General features: G+C 35.6%; 1 protein-coding gene across 8 annotated transcripts in view; it reads left to right on the plus strand.

Annotated features, from left to right (window-relative positions):
- TTC6 (tetratricopeptide repeat domain 6) overlaps positions 1-19,735 on the plus strand; it is a 183,685-nt gene that overhangs the window by 148,672 nt on the left and 15,278 nt on the right. For 7 of the 8 annotated variants that reach the window (XM_077909088.1, XM_077909091.1, XM_077909089.1 and 4 more), the window contains 4 exons: positions 331-471; positions 1,703-1,816; positions 5,465-5,584; positions 10,851-10,924. In XM_077909088.1, coding sequence (XP_077765214.1) covers positions 331-471; positions 1,703-1,816; positions 5,465-5,584; positions 10,851-10,924 — 449 coding nt within the window. The remainder of the gene's footprint in view (positions 1-330; positions 472-1,702; positions 1,817-5,464; positions 5,585-10,850; positions 10,925-19,735) is intronic. The other variant, XM_077909090.1, reaches the window with a different exon arrangement.

Consider the following 19,735-nt stretch of genomic DNA (forward strand, 5'->3'; position numbering starts at 1 on the left):
TTTTCTAATAAAAGAGTAGGGAAAAAAGACTGTATTTTATACCATCTTTAGATGGTATAGATTTGTTCAAACTACTATATATTTTGGAAGAATTGGTGCTTTTATTAAAATATCAGGAGCAGCCGGGGTGGCTCAGTGGTTTAGCGTGCCTTCAGCCTGGGGTGTGATCCTGGAGACCCAGGTGGAGTCACATGGGGCTCCCTGCATGGGGCCTGCTTCTCCCTCTGCCTGTGTCTCTGCTTCTCTCACTCTGTGTCTCTCATGATTAAATAAATAAAATCTTAAAAATATATATCAATTCCTGCTTTCCTCCGCTCTTTCTCTGAAAAGGCATACTTAAGCCGAGTAGCCTTCTATGGTTTGAAAGGCAGATACTCCAAAGCAATCTTGAATTGTAATGAAGCCATCAAAATTTATCCTCAGAGTGTGCGTGCTTATATCTACAGAGGAGTTCTGAAATACTACAACAAGGTAGGGTGGTTTCCTACCTTGTTAACTGAGATTTTATAGTGGACAGATGCTCAGATGCCAAGTTATGACTTGCTTCCTTTTTTTTCTCTGTAAGAGGAGAATCACTATGGTATAAAGGACAGAATTGGGTAGAACACTTTATACTTTCACAGCACATCAAAGGGATTTCAATTCATAATTTTTCACAAAATAGTGATATTTATTTTTTAAACAGCACTTGTTATTTATCTTATTAAAAAAGTAGTGTATATTCATTGCAAAGAATTTGGAAAATACATAGGAGAATAAAGGAGAAGATTAAAATTATCTATTATCCCCACCATAAAATAACAATTCCTGAGAGTATTTTGGTTTATTTACATTTAGTCTTTTTTTCCCTGAAAATATGAAGTATTTTCCAAAGTTGAGATTTTGTTGTGTCTTGCTTCTCACAATCTTTGAAGATACCACTTTCAATGACTGAATAATATCTACCATAGTATATTTTTATTATTGGGCATTTGGGTTGTTTTAAATGTTTTACTCTTTTACTATCTTAAATAATACAGTTACACACACTAAGAACAAAATCATTGCTTGAGTTTATAATTGATTCCTAAATGAAAATTACTGGAATGGTGTGAGCAGTATTGATACTTCATGGAATACTTTGTTTCTCTATACTTTTCTGACCTTTCTTTGTAACTATTTCATGTGAAATATTTTGCAAATAATGCCTTAAAGCAAAGGTAAGACCTTGTATTACGTTAATTGTATGAAAATTGCTATCTATAGAAATGAATAATCTAAGGTAACAGAAATGCATCAAAGAGGAAATGAAAGAGAACATGGGTAGAAAACATGACCATTATGTTACACAACAGTATGAGTGAAAAAAGTAAGCAAGCTTTCATGAATGTTTGCTGGATGAATGTGGCCTATTTCTCTTTTACTAAGAAATATAATCTTTTTTTTAGCTTTATTGCAAAATTGGCAATAAGATAATCATCTAAATTAAGTTATATATTGAATTTTATTTGCAGGTAGGAGAAACATTATTATAATAATTCTACCAAGAGATCTTAATTAATTCTGTGAAAGATTAGCTTAATTGTGTTAATTTCACAGATGATGCACAGAATGGGTAAATGAGTGTTCCAAAAATTCAGATAGAATCAAGACTTTATTTTACAATTAAATTTCAGTCCATTATGATTAACCATTCTTATCTATTTACTTTTTTTCTTTGTAGACTTATAAGTTAGCGATTACAGATTTAACTACAGCTATCAATATGGACAAAAACAGTTATGTAGCATTTTATAACAGAGCATTATGTTACACTAAGATAAATGAACTTCGACTGGTAAGATGACCATTTTAGTAAACTACATATTAACAGTGATTGTAAACATATTTAAAGCATGTGTAAAGCATTTTCTTATTTCTGTTATAATTTTGAAAAATAATTCCTGTGGAAACACACACACACTCACACAAACTTGAGAAAACAAAGAACCATTTCAAAGAATACTCAATGTTTGTTAGTCCTCATCAAATATTTTTATACAATCTTTGCAATGGTAAATGAAAAATTAATTTTACAATGCTTTTATAAGCATTTAAAGGCATTTATAAATTAAAATATATTACATAATTTTCATTTGAGCAAGTGTTTCTACTGATACACTGGATAATTTTTAAGCAGAGATCACAAGCAATATTATTGCTTCAAAATCTCAACATTAACTAGTACAGTTTGTCAAGGTATTTTTCTGTACAGTGCTCAGGCTACAGACACGTCGGGCTCCCTGCATGGAGCCTGCTTCTCCCTCTGCCTGGGTCTCTGCCTCTCTCTCTTATTCTGTGTCTCTCATGAATAAATAAATGAAGTCTTAAAAAAAAAAAAAAAGAAGCCCCATCTGTGGCACTCCTGGGTGGCTCAAGGGTTAAGTGTCTGCCTTTGGCTCAGGTGTGATCCTGGGGTCCCGGGATCGAGTCCCACATCGGGCTTCCTGCGTGGAGCCTGCTTCTCCCTTTGCTTGAGTCTCTGCCTCTCTCTCTGTGTCTCCCATGAATAAATAAGTAAAATCTTTTTTTTTTTTTTTTTAAAGAGCCCCAGCTGATGACTGCAGGAAAACTTTTATCTCTATTTGTCCTGATCCATCTTCTACCTGTGCAAACCCTCTTTTATATATTTGAATCTTATCCTTCTCTTCCCTACCCTTGTAGTTTTGGCCCTTTACCAATCAAAATTCCTCACTAGCCAGCTGGTCTTGATCTTTTCAAGTTCTGTGCAATCCTCTTGCTTCTCTCTCTGTTGCCTGCTTGTCTTCCTTAATTCTTTCTACATCCATAGTCAATGAAGCTTTCTCCTAAAAGACTGTTCTGTGTGGATACACTCTTCCAATCTCCTTGAAATTTGGACAGTGAAATCTGTTTAAAACATTTGGAAATTTAGAAATTTACTTGCTATGGCAGGGAAGAAGTTGAGAACCATTGTTTTGGGCAGCCCAGGTGGCTCAACTGTTTAGCGCCACCTTCAGCTCAGGACGTGATCCTGGAGTCCTGGGATCGAGTCCCACGTCTGGCTCCCTGCATGGAGGCTGCTTCTCCCTCTGCCTGTGTCTCTGCTTCTCTCTATGTGTGTCTCTGATGAATAAATAAATAAAATCTTAAAAAAAAAAAAGAACCATTGTTTCTATGTAAGAGATTATAGAATTCCTGGTAGCAAGTCTATCAGGTTTCCTACAGAAATGTTGACAAATGAATAACTAATTTTTAACCAAGGAGTTGTTAAGATTCTAAGGGCTAATTAAAGGATCATTTATCAAGTAACCTGCACAGCAGGTGTCTTTGCTGTCTCCCTCCCACCCCCATTCCTGCCTTTTCTGGGTAACTCTGAAGCCACAAACAATGAACTGAGTGAGGCAGAGAACTCCCATTTTTGTTTATCTCTGATATGTAACAGAATCAGTGTTCTATAACTAGGGAAAATGGAAAACTACCTAGAGATCTAACTATCTCTTGGTTATTTTAGAGCTGCCAGGTACCCAACACATTTTATCCAACTGAGGTGTTTCACAGAGGAGGAAATGGAAGCAGGGAGAAGTTAGAAATACACCCAAGTCACACAGAGTAGATGCCTATATTGGTGTTCACAGGTTTGTTTGCTTCTGGTTAATAGTCTTTAGGTGGCTTTGTAAAACCATCTGACCTCCAGCATGTGGACCGGATGTCATTTAACAGTGTCACCTCCTCCCTTTTTGTTTCCCTCCACCTGTTTCTCAGCATTCCTGACATCACTAGAGTGAGAATACCCAAGTACCTTTCCGCAGAAAATACACTTAGGTGTTCTTCCAAGATATGCTTTCATAAAAAATTAAGAAAAGGTGAATTCTGCTTCCTATCACCTCATTTTAATACAACAGTTACCACTTACTTAGGGCTTATTGGATGACAAGCACTGAGCTAAGTGCTTTACCAAATACAATCAAAATATTTTTAAGTGGACTTTTACAACACTATGGTAAGTTGTTAATATCCAATTTTGTAGATGAGGAAACTGAGGCTTAGCGTTAAGTAATTTTCCCAAGATTGAAGAGCTAGTAATAATACAATAGCAGAGGCATGATCTAAATCCTGCTTATTGACCTTCATGACATCTCATTTCCCACCTTTTGTTTATATAGTTAATATATAAACAAATATATATTTGTGTTAATATAGTTAACTGCTTAGTTGACCTCTAAGGCATTATAGAGGTTTTACATTCTGGTGATTCTGTAGCAGGAAAATTGCTAACATTCTAGTTTTGTTTTGTTTTATAAGTATTATGAATTATTTGTACAGCCCAGCAGAAGTTTGCTTATAATTATGTCATAATGCACATATAGGATATGAAATTGTACAGTTCTTTTAGACATTTGAGGGCCTAGTAATGAAACACTACAGAAGGACCAATGAGCACATAGTAAAATACTTCTTATTTGCATTTTCATTTAGAACGTACTACAGGCATGTAAGACTTAGCACTTTTCTGATGAAACTGTAGAGGTCACTTTCTATCTCCTTTGTTCTGCCTCAGGTGGATTCTATCACTGCCTGAGCCACCAGCTTCTACCCCATCATTGCCCTGTATTTGGAGGCCCCCATTCGATCGAAAGACACCCTATTTAGACACCAGAGAAATCCATATGGCCTTTTTGGACAAAATGTTCAGTAGGAAAATAAGTTAAGAGGATCAGCTCCAACCCAAAACTAGGATATTCCTATTACCTGGTGTAGAGTAGATGACCAGTAACCACTTATTTAGACAGTGAATTAAAAAAAAAATAAAGTAATGGAGAAAGGTCCTATGAGTTGATAATTCTTAGTTTAGGCTAATGTCTTACAAAACATGAGTGTGCTTATCAAAATATTTTCAAGTAATTTTCAAATGAGTGCTTGTTAGTTAGTGTATTAAATCCATTTTCACTGATTCATGATTTATTCATTCAACAAAAATTTATCTAAAGCTTATTATGTCCAGGCACTGAGCTAGCTATTGGCTTTACAATTTGGTGAACAAAATAGATATAAGCTTTGCCTCCCTCCATAAACCTTAGGTTTCAGTGGGGAAAACAATAAAACACTAAAAGTAAATTTTAAAAAGTAAAGTGCTCTTCTTTACTGTCAACACTCATTTCGTGAAACTACTGAGTGGGGGAAGGGTGTTGCATTTCCCTGCCATCCAAACCATATACAATAAAAATGCTTAGGATGATTCACAGATAACATGTGAAAGGCAAGCACAGTGTGGACCACTTATTGAAACATAACAGTGTCTTATTTAATTAAAGGCATCCTTTAAATCTGGATGATTCTTTTTGGCCATAAATGTAAGATTCATGAAAGAATTGATTATAGGTCATAGTTTAGGCATAAACACATTTGTTCATAACCAATGTGGTAAGGCTCTAAAGAGTTAAATCTAGGTTGTAAGTGATTTTTTTTTTTTTTTTTTTTTTTTTAGGCGTTAACAGATTATGGAATCGTGCTTCTTCTTGATGCTGGAGAAACTGTGATGTTAAATACTTTCATTAATCGTGGACTCATCTATGTAGAGCTAGAGCAGTATAGTTTTGCATTGGAGGTAAACTTTCCTGTTTACTTGTAAAAATGAACCCACTTGATTTTGCATGTTCTGAAAACTAGTGAACAAATTTTTCTTGGTATCAAATGGCAGTATTAATGAGCAATAACAACTTTAGCAAGAATTGTATTGAAGTACTTTGAGTGAATAATATAATATTTGCCAAAAAATGTGTATTTTTACTTTGTTTTGATTGCAGGTAAATAGCTAATATGTAAAAAAGTGTTTCTGATTTGATGAAATAGTAATATACTCACTTTCTCCTAGGGAGTATCTTGGCTACACACAAAACTCAATTATTTGGCAAATAGAATGATTTATGTATTATTTATTTTGCTGCTCAGTGCTAATTCTTCTTCACTTGCAACTTTTCTTGTTCCCCATTGAAACTATATCAAAATAAAACTGTTTGTTTTACATAGGGCAGAAAATAGCTGCCTAAAATAGGCTACTGGGAATAGACTTTTAGGTTAGTGGAAACAGGCACTCAGAATTGCAATAAAAGAGCATCTGCAGTGTGTCAAAAGAGAAACAGGTGGTTTAAAATGTATTTTAGTAATTAGTTGTTATTAATTATAATTGAACAAAATTCACCATCTTCATTTTTATCTTATTTGTATTGTCTATTTTAAATTAATTTGGAATTAAGATGAAAAGATATTGGGCAAAAATTAAATAGCAATTTGAAGTTTGCTATTATATAATAGTAGTTCTGTTTTTGTGTTTCTGAGGAGTGACAACAGAATATTATGTAGTGGAGTGTTCCCTAATTTTTTTCACCTTTAGAGATGCCTTGTATTATTTTTCTATGCCCTGGAGTCATCTTTTGAAATTCTGCCCCCACAGAAATAGTTATTATTAAGAAAGTGCCTGAGAAACCTTATTCTAGGCAATTTATACTACGATGAAATGTAATTTCAAGAGCTGAACTTCTTTAGGTTTTGGTTTTGAAATAGACCATTCAGAATTCCCTTAGGTAAGAGAAGCTAAGGAACTTCTTTGGAGCAGGAAAGTAAGCTATGGAACTCTGGGCAACAGTGTTGGGGTGGAGCAATATAGGAAAATGGGGATTGGGAGCAAAATATTTTAGCTGTTTGAGAATTAAATACAGGGCCTGTGTTATCTAACAAGTAAATATTTATTTAGTACTTAATAAAATCTTTCAGCTAGGAAAGACTGGGGTGAGATTTGAACTCAGATTTTTCTTGATCCCAAATCCTATGTTCTTTCTGACCCAGACAAGTAACTGGCATTAATGTTTAAGTCATGGATTTCATTAAGACAGAGTCCCAGTCCTTGAGGAGCTCATGGTCTAGTGGGAATCCTTATTGACCCTTCTCTTTCTTTATCCCACTTCTAACTCATGAGCAAGTCCAGTCAGCTCTACCATCAAAGCATATTTTGAATTTATCACTTCTCATTTTTGCTACTGCTGTCCTCCTAATTCAAGCCTCAACCATCTTTCCCCTGGACTATTGTAGTAGCTTCTTAACTGTCCTCTTTACTTTTTTGTTCTTCTACATTCTGTTCTTTACACAGCAGCTAGAGAGACCCCTTAAAAACATGAAAAAGATCAAGTTATTCCTTTGCTCAAAACCTTCTATTAGCTTCACATAACATTTAGAATAAAATCTGAATTCTTGACTGGCCAGCCAAGACCCTATATGATCTGACTTTTGTCCACTGATCTGACCTCATTGTGAACTGCTCTTCTTTTCTTCACTTAGATCACTCTACTCTGGCCTTTTGCTATTCCTTGGAAATGCCAGGCTCCCTTCCTGCCTTAGAATCCTCGTACAAGCTAGTCCCTAAGCATAGAACACTCTTCCCACTGATCTGTGTGTGGTTCATACCTCCTTTCATTTTAAATTTCTGCCCAAATGTGGCCTTCTTAGTCAAAAAGACCATATTAATTAAAATGGAATATTTTGTTTAAAAATTAAAATAACCCAAAGTAAGTCTGGACAGGGAAAACAAAGAAATAGAAAACAGAAGAAACCAGCAGAAAACGAATAATGAAATGGTAGACCTAAATCTAATCATATCAATAGTTACAGTAAATAGAAATGGTCAAACTATATCAATTAAAATAATGAGAATGTCAGACTGGAGTTTTTAAAAAGCCCTAACTATAGGTGTGCCTGAGTGGCACAGTCAGTTAAATGTCCAACTTAGTTTCAGCTCGGGTCATGTTCTCAGGGTTGTGAAATCAAGCCCCACATCAGGCTCCACACTCAGCATGAAGTCTCCTTAAGATTCTCTCTCCCTTTCCCTCTGTCCTTCCCCATCTCTCTCTTTCTCTCTCTCTCTCAAATAAATACATTATTTTAAAAAGTCCTAGCTATATTCTGGCTATAGGAATACTTTAAATATACTTTAAATATAATGATATAGATAGGTTAAAAGTAAAAGGCTAGAAAAAAAGCATGCCCAGCAAACACTAGTTAAAATTTTTAAAAAAGGATTTTTTTCTCTATATAAAGTAAATTAATTTGAAAATTAAGTTAAAAAAAGATGCAGGTTGAGGAAGAACCAGTGAAAGAATATAAGACTTAATACGAGGACTAGATAAAAACAAAACAAAACAAGAGAAAGCAGAGTCTTAAAGTCTGCCCACAGAAAAAATTTTAGTGGGAGTGATTGATAAATAGTGTGGTTAAGTAGGACAGATGTTGAAAACCTATTAATTGAAAGTTGTATGACCCTCATAGGAACACACTGAACAGGAAGTAGAATGCGGCATTTAGACTGGCATTGTTTAGAAAGTTAATGATTAAGCTGGTTGGATTGAGAATATTTATCTCTTTGTCCCCTTGAAAACCTACCAGGAAAACAGTAAAGGAATAAGAAAGTTATAGTTCCACAAAGTTAAAGAGAGTGGAGAAGAGATGTTCAGGGCACCCAAAACTACCACTCAAAATTTTAATACCTCAAACTTAAAAAATATATCGGTAGCTAAGGATCCTACCCTTGAGAAAAGTGAAATAGAGACTAAAACAGACAAATGCATTGCCATCGGTAAATGGGATGGTGGCTGGGCATCTGGGTGGCTCAGCGGTTGAGCATCTACCTTTGGCTCAGGTTATGGTCCTGGGGTCCGGGGATCAAGTCCTGCATCAGGGAGCCTGCTTCTCCCTCTGCCCATGTCTCTGCGTCTTTCTGTGTGTCTCTCATAAATAAATAAATAAATAAATAAATAAATAAATAAATAAATAAATAAAATCTTTAAAAAAATGGGATAGTGATCGAAGGAGAGGTGCATGGAGTGATGGTTTAAGATAGCTAAATAATATCCTATGTTGGAATTAAACATGATATGATATTCATATTGTTTAGAAATTTAAAGGCAAATAGTGGAACCAAACCCAGCAAATTGTAAAAAACAGTTGCCTTTGGGGAGTGGAGTTGAATAAAGAGGTGATGGAGGGAGGGGGTCATTATAAGCTCTGTAAGTTTTCTAGTTTTATTAGACTCTATGCATTGTATATATGGTTACTTTAATAAGGCCATAAAATTGGCCTTTTTATTATTCCAAAACAGGAATAATGAGTTAAGGGGATGTGGGGACATGGCAGCTGTGAGTGTTGACAATGTTTTCAAGGAGATCAGTAGTGACAAGAACTAGAATGACAAGGCCATGTGTAGTTTTCGGGGAGGGAGGACTGAGGGAAGGCATGTTAGGGCAGGGCAGTGAGCCAAGGAAAGATATAGAAAACAGCAGGATTATGATGGAGCAAGTTTTCAGAGGAGACAGGAAGGAATGAGGTCAAGGGCCCACCCTCTGACACAGAAAAGGACAGTGTGGGTGAAGGTCTTTATTAACTCATCAATGAAGGGAATGGGAGTTGGGATTTTGCTTTGTATAAGAGTGACTCTGTGTGGTTTGTTATTTATGATTTCCATATTAGAGAAGATTAATCAGACAAGAAAAAACATAAAAATGCTGTTAGCTTTATTCTAAGTAATGCTAAAAGTCATCATTTATGTCTATTGTTGATAATTAATACCTCATTACCATATGGCATAATAATAGTTATATATATATATAAAGTCAAGTTGACATTTGTTAATTGTATCTGATTACAGAATGAAACTTGGTGTTCTCAATCTTTTAAGTTTGTGGTCACTCCCCACAACTCCTCAAATTAATAAGAATATTTGAAACAAATCTCACACTTGTAAATTTACTTCTATTTTAGTAAAACAATCCTTTTAGGGGAATTAGCTGGCAGCATATCTGATTATATTTAAGTAGACACTCACTTTCTTATTTTCTCCCAAATATTTCCATTTAGTATCAAAATATACTTCAGGAATCTAAGTGAGGAGTCCACATTCACAGATTGGTCTATATGACAAATGCCTTCCTTCCCCAGTATGATCCCAGAGTGCTCATTTGACCCTGCTGGCCCTCTTCCACCCGAGCATTTGCAGAAAACTAATTCCTCCCCCACAAGATAGGCAGCTTCCTCCCTGTGGCACAGCCTGGATAGGTTTGTGGAAGAAAGAGGGAAAAGAGAAGGAAAGAGGAAGGGAGAAGGAAAGGGAGACCATCTATTAAGATTAGCTCCTCTCCAGTGCCTAAAAGAGGTGCCTAATAGAGGATAGCATTAGGGCCGCAAAGTCAGGATCTTTTGCAGACTTAGCACTTGTAATTCTCTTCACAACCTCTTTCCCTGGGCTGTCTATCCTGGCTGACTTTTCTAACTCAAAATCTTGAAATTGGAGTTTATATTACTCCCTCTCAGGAGCTTTTAGGATCCCTGGACAAAATGATAAACTACTTCCCAGAAGTGTGGATTCCAAAGGTAGGAGCAACTTCAAGCTAATTCACACAGAAGGTCCAGTTATACCCTTTCCCTGGGCCTGGGTGCTTGTCTGTCCTATAGACATGTAACACCAAAGCTTCTCTCCAAGTGAATTTCCATTTCTATCTAGATGGGGAAGTCTCTGGTGGGATGCACTGGAGAAAAAAAACAATAAAAAGAAAGCAATGAAATATCTCATTAAACACAGCAGGGCAAAACCACAAGGAAAGTGGAGACCAGTAGCATAAGATTCTGAGTGAGTTTTCAGCTATGGGTGTCCTCTGCTCCATCCATTCTCACTGGCTATGATACTAAAAGGAAAAATAAAGTTTTAGTAAGATATACATTTTAATGGTTGTGCTAAGTATATTCATGGTAGAATCAAAGTTAGAAAGAAGTTTAAGAAAGCACTAAAGATAATGTTGCAAAATTAACAACAACTTATAAAACTGTTTCAGGATTTTAAACAAGCTGCACTGATAAGCAAGACTAATGTGAACCTCTGTCAAGCCACTGCCATGTGCCATCACAGGTATGGAGTGCAATTCGTGTTGATGTGAAAGCAGGTAGAACCATCTTATTTATAATAACAGGAGGATAGAAGAGACAGAGGAAAATGTTGTGGAACTAAGAGAGTACAAAAATGGGGATAGATACAAAGACTCCCTGTAAAGAAATGGGGAGCACATCTGAATATGTCATTAACACTCCTCTACCTTCTAATCAATGATTTAACCAAATCTTCAAGAAAATACATGCATCATGGCATTGGGATACCCATCTAATACAAGCCCATTTACTGGAAAGAACCTTGGTAATATATAGAATAAAATCATGCATACCCTGAAATAGCTAAGAATAAAATTAAGTCAACTAACTTTGTTCACAAAATGGAACTAGCTTTAAAAAACTGGTTTCCTGGAAGGGAGAATGATTTCAAAAAATAATATATTTTCAAGAAAATTTTGCATTTAAAAAATGTAGCTCTAAATCTAAAACTAATTACAGGAATACCAGTAAATATCCATAAAATACAATGAAATATATAAAAAACATATTACTCAAAAATTTTTTTCCTGTTTCTGGTGTTATTATAAAAATAAGTATTGGGGCACCTGTGGCTCAATCAGTTAAGCATCTGCTTCTTGATCTCAACTCAGGTCTTGATCTCAGGGTTGTGAGTTCTAGCGCTGTGTTGGGCTCCACATTCAGCTTAAAAAAAAGTCAGTTATAGAAGGGGAGGTAAGAACAGTTACATAGGCTCAAAAACAGATGGTGATCAATTTAAAATTTACTCAGATAATATTAGAGTGGTAGATTTTGTTAACTATAGTGTTTATGTTTCTACATATACATTTGGCATGTAAAAATTAATTTCTGGTCATTTTGCTTTTAAAAGCATAGAGATTCAGCTCATGATTTTAGTGTAGGATAAACTATGATTAAGTAGTAGTTTACAACATTATTTTTCATGAAACAATAGCAATTAACTGGAGAGGAAACTGAGATATTCATAAATTATGTAGATTAGGCTATATAAATACCCAATTTAGAGAATAGAACACAGTTTGAATTATTTAGGAAGCCAATATTCTTTTTTTCCCTTTTAGGACATAGATAGTGCAGCCATATTTTCCTATGAGAGTCAGCCCTTTTATTTTATGAACATAGTTATATAATAATTGGTACAGCAACACCCAGGTGGCTTAGCATTTAGCACCTCCATTTGGCCCAGGGAGTGATCCTGGGGTCCTGGGATTGAGTCCTACATTGGGCTCCCTGCATGCAGTCTGCTTCTCTCTCTGCCTGTGTCTCTGCCTCTCTCTCTCTGTGTCTTTCATGAATAAATAAATAAAATCTTAAAAAAAAATAATAACTGGTATTTGTGAACTGTCATTGAGTTAAAAAGCCTAAATGGGTCTCAGATAACTAATTTTATATAGACATAGTCACACAGTTGTCTATGTTAATCCAGGAACCTTTATACAATTCATCTCTTTAGGCAATTGTTAATCTTAAAAAGAGATGGAATAATGATGACTAATGTGTTTATTTTGTTGGTTGAGTGCAGACCAAAAAGTCTGAGGTCATTGTATTCTCTTAAAAAAAAAAAAAAAAAAAAAAAAGTGCAAAATTCTCTCAACCTCATTCCTATGCTTAGCAACTATTAGAGAAGGTAAAATTCTTTCTGTGTCACTTCCAGATCTCTTTTATGAAATGTAATCACTGGGTATATATGGTGGAGCCTCCTTAAGCTGATACTGCTTTGCAATTCCAAATAACTCAACTTTCATCAGCCGACTGGAATCTCTATTGTCCTTTAATAAAAGTAGAATTTAAATAGACAATAAAGCCCTGATAACTCACACTCCAATTCCATGTGTTTTGAGTTTTACTGAATTTAGCAATAAGGAATGTTTAGTGATTGGTTATATTTATTTCAGGAAAAGTATCTTCGCTTTTCAAGATAAGCTATAACATACTTACACCACAACAGCATGATTTCTAGGTACTGAGATTCATTATTGATGTCTTATAGCGGGGCAAGTGAAAATTTTCCCATTTGGAAAATTAAAAAAAAAAAGGAATAAATCTTTAAATTTTAGGACTTTGATCTTTGAACTCATGGGGTTGCAGACGTTTGAAGTATGCCTTTGTATATCTCTGGCTCTCACTCTTGTGGTTGCTAGGAAACAACATTCCTTAGACTGAATATCCTACTTGTTGTCCAGTTTGGTCACCAAGAGTGTTATGGTAGAGTTAATTTTTAGATCTCTTTGAGAAAGCCACCTTCAGATTAAAAAGAAAAAAAATTCCACAGAGGGAGAGCCTGATTTACTCAGAGTTACCTGTCCTATCCACTTTTTACTCCAGAACATCTATTTTACTATCTTTATATTTGCATAAGATAGTTTTGAATCTTTGACTCTACAAGCCACATTCTTTAGTTTTGGGAGGTATTTATGATTTATTTGTACAACTCAATAGGGCACATCTGGTCAGTATGTGATTAATTTGGAAGATGCAGTGGGCCTTTGTGTCTGTGGCCTTGCCTGCACACTCAGCACATGGTCCATAGTTATGGACACTGGGATAAAAATCACTCACCTTCCTCAGTGATCACAGTATTTTAGATTTATAAAAACACCTTTTATTTTAGAAAAACTCATTTAATATGCTTTTATATTTGTAATTGATGCTTAATAATTTATGTCTTGATGAATATGTATCCTGATATAACATAGGTACTCTACCACATTCTTCTGTTGTTTAACTGCCATGTGATTATTTAACAAGAGCTTCAATCTAGGATATTGTGTGATATTCACACCTTCAAAAAAAGGAGATTGCTACTTCTGTAGTTCTTCCTTTCTTTGTACAGGGGGCTGGGAAGTCTCTGATTTTTACAACGTCACCTTCTCTGGACTTGCTTTTTAGTCATTGTCAGCTTTGAAGAGCTTGCTAGATATCTTTCAGGGTCCCTTTCTAGCTTTAAGGTTTAATAAGTATTTACTTAGTGTGAATAGACTCAGTGCTCATTGAACTTTAGTGCTGGTAGAGGAGTTAAGATGGCAGAGGAGTAGGGAGACCCTAAGCATTTCCACTGAAGCAAGTCAGCTACTTGTTTTATTTTTTATTTTTTATTATTTATGTATTCATGAGAGACACACAGAGAGAGGCAGAGACACAGGCAGAGGGAGAAGCAGGCTCCATGCAGAGAGCCCGACGTGGGACTCGATCCAGGGTCTCCAGGATCACGCCCTGGGCTGAAGGTGGCGCTAAACCGCTGAGCCACCTGGGCTGCCCTAATTGTTTTAAATTCTAGTTCAGACATATTACTTATATCTGTATTGATTAAATCTCTGGCTGTGAGTTCTACTTTCTGTAGATATAAATATTTATGCCCCCAACTTGGGAGCACCCAAATATATAAATCAATTAATAATAAACATAAAGAAACTCATGGATAATAATACATTACTAGGGAACTTTAACATCCCACTTACAGCAATGGACAGATCATCTAAACAGAAAGTCAATAAGGAAACAATGGCTTTGAATGACCCACTGGACCAGACAGACCTAACAGATATATTCAGAATATTTCATCCTAAAGCAGCAGAATACACATGGAACATTCTCCAGAATAAATTATATACTGGATCACAAATCAGCTCTCAACAAATACAAAAAGATCGAGATCATACCTTGCATATTTTCAGAACACAGCGCTATGAAACTTGAAGTCAACCACAAGAAAAAATTTGGAAAGACATCAAATACATGGAGGTTAAAGAACATCTTATTAAAGAATGAATGTGTTAAATAAGAAATTAAGAAAGAAATAAAAAAAATACATGGAAGCAAATGAAAATGAAAGCACAACAGTCTAAAACCTTTGGAATGCGGCAGAGATAGTCCTAAGTGGGAAGTATACTGTGCAGTATAGCCCTAATTCAAGAAGCAAGAAAAGTCTCAAGTACACAACCTAGCCTTGCCCCTAAAGGAGCTAAAAAAGAACAGCAAATAAAGCCTAAAGTAAGCAGAAGAAAGGAAATAATAAAGATTAGAGTAGAAATAAATGATATAGAAACAACAACAAAATAATGGAACAGATTAATGAAATAAAATTGATAAACTTCTAGCCAGACTTACCAAAACAAAAAGAGAAAGGACCCAAATAGATAAAATCAAGAATGAAAAGGGAAAGAAACATCACAAAAATACAAACAATGATAAGAGAATACTATGAAAAATTATATATAAAAAATAGGGCAACCTGGAAAAATGGACAAATTCCTAGAAACTTACAAAGTACTAAAAGTGGATCAGGAAGAAATAGAAAATTGGAACAAACTCATAACCAGCAAAGAAATTGAATCAGTCATCAAGAATCTCCCAAAGAACAAGAGTCCAGGGCTGGATGGCTTCCCAGGGGAGTTCTACCAGACATTTAAAGAAGAGTTAATGACACCTATACTTCTCAAAATGTTCCAAAAAATAGAAATGTAAGTAAAACTTCCAAAATCATTCTATGAAGCCAGCATTACCTTAATTCCAAAACCAGACAAAAATCCCACTAAAAAGGAGAATTACAGGCCAATATCCCTGATGGACATGGATGCTGAAATTCTCCATAAAATTACTAGCTAATGGAATTCAACAGTATATTAAAAGAATTGTTACCACAACCAAGTGGGATTTATTCCTGGGCTGCAGGGGTGTTCAATATTTGCAAATCAGTCAATGTGATACACTACATTAATAAAAGAAAGGATAAGACCATATGATCCTGTCAATAGATGCAGAAAAAGCATTTGATAAAATATAGCGTCCTTTCTTGATAAAAACCCTCAACAAAGTAGGGACAGAAGGAATATGCCTCAACATTATAAAGGTCATATATGAAAGGCCCACAGCTAATATCATCCTCAAAGGGGAAAAACAGAGCCTTTCCCCTATGATCAGGAACAAGACAAGGTTGTTCACTTTCACCATTACTATTTAATGTTGTACTGGAAATCTTAGCTTCAGCACTCAGATGACAAAAATAAATAAAAGGCATTCAAATCAGCAAGGAAGAAATCAAACTTTCACTATTTCCAGATGACATGATACTTTATGTAGAAAACCTGAAAGACTCCATAAAAAAATTGCTAGAACTAATACATGAATTCAACAACCTTGCAGGATATAAAGTCAACATGCAGAAATTTGTTGCATTTCTATACATCAATAATGAAGCAGCAGAAAAAGAAATCAAGGAATTGATCCCATGTGCAATTGCACCAAAACCAGTAAGATACCTAGGAATAAACCTAATGAAACAGGTAAAAGATCTGTACTCTGAAAAGTATAGAACACCTATGTAAGAAAGTGAAAAGGACACGCAGAAATGGAAAAGTATTCCATGCTCATGGATTGGAAGAACAAATATTGTTAAAATGTCTATACTACCCAAGCAATCTACACATTCAGTACAATCCCCATCAAAATACCCCCAGAATTTTTCACAGAGCTAGAATAAACAATCCTAAAATTTGTATGGAACCATAAAAGAACCCAAATAGCCAAAGAAATTCCAAAAACAAAAAACAAAACAAAAAACAAATCCAGACTTCAAACTGTATTACAAAGCCATAATCATCAAGATGGTATGGCATTGGTACAAACACAGACCCAGATCAATGGAACAGAATTGAGATACCAGAAATGGTCCCACAACTATATGGTCAACTAATCTTAGACAAAACAGGAAAGAATATTGAATGGAAAAAAGAGTTTCTTCAACAAATGGTATTGGGAAACCTGGACAGCCACATGCAGAAGAATGAAACCTGGACCACTTTCTTACACTACAAAGCAGCATGAATTCAAAATGAATGAGAGACCTAAATATGAAACAAGAATCCATCCAAATCCTAGAGGAGAACACAGGCAGAAATCTCTTTGATCTTGGCCATAGAAACTTCTTGCTAGAGGCATCTCCAAAGGAAAGGAAAACAAAAGCAAAAATGAACTATTGGGATTTCATCATGATAAATCTTCTGCACAGCAAAGAAAATCAACAAAACTAAAAGTTAGCCTATGGAATAGGAGGACATATTTGCAAACGACATAGCTGATAAGGGGTTTGTATCCAAAATCTATAGAGAATTTATTGAACTCAACACCCCAAAACCAAATAATCCAGTTAAGAAATAGGCATATGTGGAATTTCAAAAAGAAAACAGATGAACATATGGGAAGGGGGGAGAAAAGGAGAGAGAGAAGCAAACTATAAGAGACTCTTAATTGAAGAGAAGGGTTGATGGAGGGAAGTGTGTAGGGGATGGGCTAGACGGATGATGGGTACTATAGAGGATACCCTTTGTGATGGGTTGTGATGAGCACTGGTTGTTGTATGTAAGTCATGAAACACTGAATTCTACCCCAGAAACCAGTATTGTACGGTATGTTAACTAACTAAAACTTAAGAAAAAAAAAACAAAACTTTGGTGCTGATAACTAGATAGGTATAGAAAAATAGCTTCACTTTATTGCCTCATTTTTTTTCTTTTAGAATTGGTTAGTTTATACAAAAGGCTAGATTATATTTTATAAACCATATGTGAGACCTGAAACTGTGAAAGTCCCAAAGAAAACCTAGGCAGTAATCTCCTGAACACCAGCCTTAGCAACATTTTTTTGGATATGTCTCCTCAGACAAGAGAAACAAAAGCGAAGACAAACTATTGGGACTACACCAAAATAAAAAGCTTTGCATAGCAAAGGAAACCATCAACAAAAAGAAAAGACAGCCTATTGAATGGGAGAAGATACTTGCAAATGATGTCTCTGATAAGGGGCTAATATCTAAAATATATAAATTCTTTATATAACTCAACACCAACCTCCCCCCAAATAATTGGATTGAAATGGGCAGAGAACCTGTATAGACATTTTTCCAAAGAAAACATACAGATGGCAATAGGTACATGAAAAGATGCTCAACATCACTGATCATCAGGGAAATGCAAATCAAAACCACAAGGAGATATCACCTCACACTTCTCAGAATGGCTAGTACCAAAAAGACAAGAAGTAACAAGTGTTGGTGAGGATGTGGAGAAAAGGGAACCTTTGTGGTGCATTCTTGAAAATGTAAATTGGTACAACCAGTGTGGAAAACATTAAGGAATTTCCTTAAAAAATAGAAATACCATATGACGCAGTAATTACATTACTTTACCCAAAGAAAACAAAAAAACTAATTTGAAAAGATCTATGCAGCCCTGTGTTTATTGCACCATTATTTATAATAGTCAAGATATGGAAGCAACACCAGTGGATTAAGAAGGTGTGGTATACACACGGACATATGCACATGCACTTACATACACATGCATGCAATGGAATTACTCAGCCATAGAAAAGAATGAGATCTTGCCATTTGCAATAATGTAAATGGATCTAGAGGGTATCATGCCATGTGGAATAGATCAGACTGAGAAAGATAAATACTGTACGACTTAAATGTGGAAATTAAGAAGCAAAACAGATGAGCAAACAAAAAGAGAACCAGGCTCATAAATACAGAGAATAAATTAGTGGTTGCCAGCAAGGACAGGGGTGAAGAATGGGCAAAATTGGTGAAGGGGATTGAGAGGCACCAAAGAAAACAAAAGAATGTGTTATCTATGTTTAGAATGATCTCTGTAAACAGAACACAATCTCAGGCACTGGTACCCTGTATTTGGTGACCTTTCACCTCCCCAGTAGTGCCAGTTATTAGGAGAGAAGCACTGTTTCACTGTAAACCGAGGGAAGTAAACCTGTGTTTTCTCAGTAACAATTCACAAAGAACTTAGTTGATGCAACTGACTCATATATGTGAATGTTCACTCTTCACCCGTCTGAGCTATCAGAAGCCAGACTTTCACTGCTGATTCATGTAGCTCCAACCAGTGCGAGAACCCACAGCCTGAGATCTTGACCTGAGCCCAAATCAAGAGTCAGAGGCTTTAACCCACTGAGCCACCCAGGCGCCTCCAAAGAATAATCATTTAAATGATCACAAAAAGTAGATTAAAATTGTGCCATCTTATGACAGAATACTTGATGCCCCACTTGTGGGCGGTGTTTGCCAAAACATGGAGTAAATATTGTAGATACCTCAGTCATTCTTCACGGCTTAGGCATTAAAAATACTGAATTGGGCAGCCCCGGGTTGCTCAGCTGTTTAGCGCCGCCTTCAGCCCAGGGCCTGATCCTGGAGACCTGGGATGGAGCCCCACGTCGGGCTCCCTGCATGGAGTCTGCTTCTCCCTCTGCCTGTGTCTCTGCCTCTCTCTGTGTCTCTCATGAATAAATAAATAAAATCTTTAAGAAAAAATACTGAATCACATTGTGAGAAACTGAATTGCTTTTCAATTTCAAGCTGATTTCTGTCTCAAACCTTCTGAATACATCAAGGAGAAAGTCTCAGCTGAAAGCTAATCTCTCACATCTTTCTGAGATTTTGTAATAGATGGTCCAGCCCACAGTTTCAGTTTTCTGAAGAACTACTGTAGGGTCCAGCTCCAATAGTTATTTATTTTTATGGTTGCTTTCTATTCCTGGTATGAAATATTAATTTTCTGTTTATGGGATTGAAATTAAGTTGTTTTTTAAAATAAATTAAGTAAAACAGTGATTTGATGTAAAGAAAAATATTCAGTAAATGGTGGCATGGGTAGAACATAGGGCAACTGTCACAAAAGAGGCCAAAGTTTGGGAAACACTACTTCAAGAGATATTCCTGAATAATATCTAGGAGACGACAGTCTCTAGAACAGTTTCCCTTTGTTCCATGTATTTTATA

This window comes from Canis aureus, chromosome 9 (genome assembly GCF_053574225.1).
Source record: "Canis aureus isolate CA01 chromosome 9, VMU_Caureus_v.1.0, whole genome shotgun sequence".
Lineage (NCBI taxonomy): Eukaryota > Metazoa > Chordata > Mammalia > Carnivora > Canidae > Canis > Canis aureus.